Source organism: Haliaeetus leucocephalus, unplaced genomic scaffold (genome assembly GCF_000737465.1).
Source record: "Haliaeetus leucocephalus isolate CR32 unplaced genomic scaffold, Haliaeetus_leucocephalus-4.0 Scaffold295, whole genome shotgun sequence".
Taxonomy (NCBI): Eukaryota; Metazoa; Chordata; class Aves; order Accipitriformes; family Accipitridae; genus Haliaeetus; species Haliaeetus leucocephalus.
In genome coordinates, this window is record NW_010972731.1 from 6,277,445 (window position 1) to 6,281,657 (window position 4,213).

Below are 4,213 nucleotides of genomic sequence, written 5' to 3' on the forward strand. Positions count from 1 at the left end.
CCCCCCCCCCAACCCCACGCTGCCCCAAATACCCCGGGGAGCAGAGCGCCGGGGTGGCTGCATTATCTGTCAGGAGCTGCAGAAGCTGCTGGAGGATGCCGGGCGGGAGAAGGGGATGCTGTGAACAGACAACCGCGTGGCAGCCATAGGACGGTTTGGGCGTGGGAGAGAAGATTACAGCTAACAAAGCAAAGGCTTCAAAACCTAATCCCTTTGGGAAAGGTGGGAGGCTGATACACAAAGCAGAGGCTGCGAAGCGGAGGCTGCTCTCTGGAAGCCGCTGGATGGGGATGCCTGTTGGGAGATGGGGCAATGGGAAAAAGCTGCCAGGTAGCTGGGTCTGCAGTTTCTGGGGGAAGACATCTCCATTTCCAAGGCTGATAGCTGGTGTGTGGAGGTAGATGGTCCCTCCCCAGGTGGGTCAGCACCTGCTGGGTACAGCTGGTGGGACTTGCTGGTGGCTTTCCAGTGCAGAAGAGCCACCAAGGCTGCAGTCCCTGAAGCCTTCCCAGCAACCGTGTATTGCAATGCTTGAAATCCCAGCATCCAAGGAACTGGGAGGCAATGCTCTGCGGAGGTGCACGGGGCTGAACACATTGCCAGCCCCACAAGCAGGTTCTTGGCTCCAGGAGAAGGCAGATTTGGGCAGAAAGGTTGCACACACGCTTTGCGTCCTTTCCAGGACCAGGTGCATGGTTGGACTCGAGCCCGTAGCACCCATGCAGTGGGGGATGGATGTGGGTGCTTTCTGCTCTGAAAAACTCATCCAGTTCCTCTAAACTGCAGTCTGTATCGCCATCCCCCCTCCCCAGGCTGCTCTCACTGGTTACAGACCCATGCCCCACTGGTGGTACTGGGGCCCGTCTCTGCTCATCGTAGCTGTACGCAGGCAGGGAGGAGTGGGGCTAAGCACCGCACCCCAGCTCCCTCCCCAAAACCCAGCACGGCAGCTCGGCCGCTTTCCTTTAGCTCTGGGCTACGGCTTGTGACTTGAATCCCCGAAGTATTTTTAGGCAGAAATCCACCAAGCGGGAGAGCTCTGGAGAGGATTTGGCCCCGCCAGCCCTGACTAAGCAGGTTTGCTTGGGCTCAGTGCCTGTGGGTGGATGTGCACGTGGCCCGGGGGGGCCGGTGGTGGCCCCAGGACTGTGGCCGGTGGCCCCAGGACCGGCTGCATCCACCTCTGAGGTTGCCGGGGCAATGCTGTCTCTGGTCCCTCTGGTGCCGGACAGGTCATCCTGGCTGGGGGACAGGCTGGTGCCGATGGTTTTTTGGGAGCCAGGGAAGGGCTTGGCTGCCTCAGGACTTTCCTGAGGCTCCTCTCCCTGCAAACTTCGCCATCCCAACGGGCTGTGACAATTTACGGATGAAAAACGGTGCCACGGTCCTTAAACATGCCACGAGCTGGGGATTCATAGGTGGTGCGGCGGCCTCTGCTAATGGATTGAATAACCTGGCTGTCACCTCCGGGGAAAAAACTGCAGCCCTTTCCTGTGTGAAATATCTAAGTTGGTCTTTGCTTGGTGCTTAATCGTGATGGAGCTGGAGAGTCCTGAGCTGAAGCTCATGGCTGCCTCAGCTCAGTCCAGCCCTCGTTTATGGCCTTAACACTCGAGCAGCCAAATAAAAACCTGGATTTGAACCCAAAATGCCAGAGGGGAGACGCGTGCGAGGGATTCGGGAGTCACCAAAGCTCACCCAGGGGAGCGGGACGTCTGCTCAGTTGGGTTTCCCTGGCTTTCCCCGCACCCGGACCTGCCGGAGGTGGGTTGGGGTCCCCTCTCTGGTGTCCCCCCCGACCTCTATCTGCCTCTGCCCCGCAGGGATGGACCTCTCGGCCAACCAAGACGAGGAGGGTGACCAGGAGACCTACCAGCTGGAGATCAACAAGGACACCAAGAAATGCGCCTTCAGGACCTACACTGGGAAGTACTGGACCCTCACCTCCAACGGGGGCATCCAGTCCACCGCCTCCACAAAGTGAGTCCCCTGTCCCCGGCGGCTCTGGGTCATGCCTGGGCTTCGGGGACCTCTCTGCCTCTCCCAGGGGAATCCAAGGGGGATTTTTCCAGGCGAGGCGCTTGCCCTGAAACACTTCCCAGCGAAGGCAGTGAATTCCCCGGAGAGCTGGGGCTGGGTTGAGGCTTGCCGCCCGCAATGCTCGGGAAGTCCTTCGGGCCACGTAATCCTTCCCGGCTGGCTGGGGCTGTCGAAATACTTCACCCTGCAGGTCAACCCTACGCTAGCTGAGAGCCGGGTGGAAACCCCAAAAGTGCATTTGGCTGCCCGCCTGCAAGGCGAGGGCTTCCCATCCGGATGGCCACCACGATGTGGCTCATCCCACAAAAAAATGGATCGAATCAGGGTCTCCTGATCCAGCCGTGGCCCTTTTCTAAGCCGGCGGGGTGGCAGTGGCAGGGTGCCCATCTGTCATACCCCGCTGACCGCCCTCTCTGCCCCCGCAGGAACGCGAGCTGCTATTTCGACATCGAGTGGTGCGACAAGCGCATCACCCTGAAAGCTGCCAACGGCAAGTACGTGACGGCGAAGAAGAACGGGCAGCTGGCGGCCTCCATGGAGACGGCAGGTAAGGGACCCCCTTAGGGACCCCTGCGTCACGCTGGGGTGGCAGGGGACGAACAAAGTCCCCCCCCTCCCCGAGCCAGGCTTCTCTTCCAAGTGATGCTCAGGGATGCAGGCAATAAATTTTCTTAATGAGCGTTTCACACGCTGTGAGTTGGGGGGACAGATGGGGTGGGTGAGAAATGGGGAAAGGGGAGTTTAAGCCAGGGTCCGGGCCCTGCGCCCCCCCCCCCAGCTCACTCTCACAGCCCCTCTCCTCTCCGGCGCAGGCGAGACGGAGCATTTCGTGATGAAGCTGATCAACAGGCCCATCATCGTCCTCCGCGGCGAGCATGGCTTCATCGGGTGCAGGAAGGTGACCGGCACCCTGGACTCCAACCGCTCCTCCTACGACGTCTTCCAGCTGGAGTTCAACGATGGAGCCTACAACATCAAGGGTGAGTCCCCGGGGGTGGGTACGGGGGGGGGTGATGGCCGTTGGGGTCCCTGTGGTGGCTCACGGGGCCACCTTGTCCCCTCTCCCTCTGCCTGCAGATGCCACCGGGAAGTACTGGATGGTGGGGAGCGAGTCGTCCGTCACCAGCAGCAGCGACACCCCCGTGGACTTCTTTTTTGAGTTCTGCGACTATAACAAAGTGGCTATCAAAATCAATGGCAAATACCTGAAGGGCGACCATGCCGGGGTCCTCAAGGCATCCGCCGACGCCATTGACGCCTCCACCCTCTGGGAATATTAATGCACTTTAGCGTACCTCCCTCCCATTGCCAACTTTTCTTTCCCCTCCTCTGTCCTTTTTTTCTTTTGGGTTTTGTTTCTCCTCTCTGTAAAATGATTTTTCAGACCGGCTTGCCCTTCCCTCCCTCCCACCTTAGAGTCGGTGCGTTATGTGGGAGGTGGGTCTCCATAAATCTCGTGTCAGAACTGGAAAAGTGATGGGGCAGCCTGCCTATAGCTTTGTAGAGGGGTCTGTCTCTATCCCCCCCCTCCCCCCGCCTCCCTCCAGGTTTGCTGGGCTTGGAAACTGCCGTACCCCCCTCCCGGCCCCGAGCATCACCTTAGGTAGTTTATTTTCCTCTCCTCAACTGAAAAAAAGGGAATAAGATCACCTCTGTGCTCGCTTCTGCCATATCAGTGCTGGTACCACCTCAGTCTGTGCTGCCAGTGTCCCCCGGAGCGCCCGTCCCATCCTGTCCCGCTCCAACCAGGGGCAGAGTGACGGTGCTGGGCTCAGCCGGCTTTTCCCGGCAGCTTCTCTCCGCTCCTGCCTTTCGGGGCAGGATTCATCCCCAGCTGAGCTGTATGAGGTGACCTTACATATCACAGCATCCCTGGGGATGGGACCGGCGTGTGCCGGCACGTGTCCCCGCGGAAGGGCCAGCAAGCTGCCCCCCTCCCTCCTGTGCACCTGGAAATGATTTTTTTTTAGGGTGATCCCGTCTGGAAAGCCTCAGCCTTTCATCTCATGGAGCCCCGTGCTCCTTGTGTCCCTCTGGCCCTCCTTGTGCTTCTGGCTCTGGAGAAGCATCTCAGACCCCCGTGGTGGGTCCAGCCTGGCAGGCGCCTGCCCCAAGGCTGCTGTGCCTGGGAGGGGATGGCGTGGGCGGGGGGGGGGGGGGGGGGAAGCACGGG

The 4,213-nt window shown here is 60.0% G+C and overlaps 1 protein-coding gene across 2 annotated transcripts in view; it reads left to right on the forward strand.

Moving 5' to 3' along the window:
• Nucleotides 1-3,725, forward strand: part of FSCN1 (fascin actin-bundling protein 1) — a 10,022-nt gene extending 6,297 nt beyond the window's left edge. Inside the window, exons 2-5 of one of the 2 annotated variants that reach the window (XM_010570321.1) lie at nt 1,824-1,980; nt 2,466-2,587; nt 2,853-3,020; nt 3,118-3,725. In XM_010570321.1, coding sequence (XP_010568623.1) covers nt 1,824-1,980; nt 2,466-2,587; nt 2,853-3,020; nt 3,118-3,320 — 650 coding nt within the window. In that variant the 3' untranslated portion in view covers nt 3,321-3,725. Of the gene's footprint in view, nt 1-1,823; nt 1,981-2,465; nt 2,588-2,852; nt 3,035-3,117 lie in introns of both variants that reach the window. The other variant, XM_010570322.1, reaches the window with a different exon arrangement.
• The last annotated feature ends 488 nt before the right edge of the window (nt 3,726-4,213 follow it).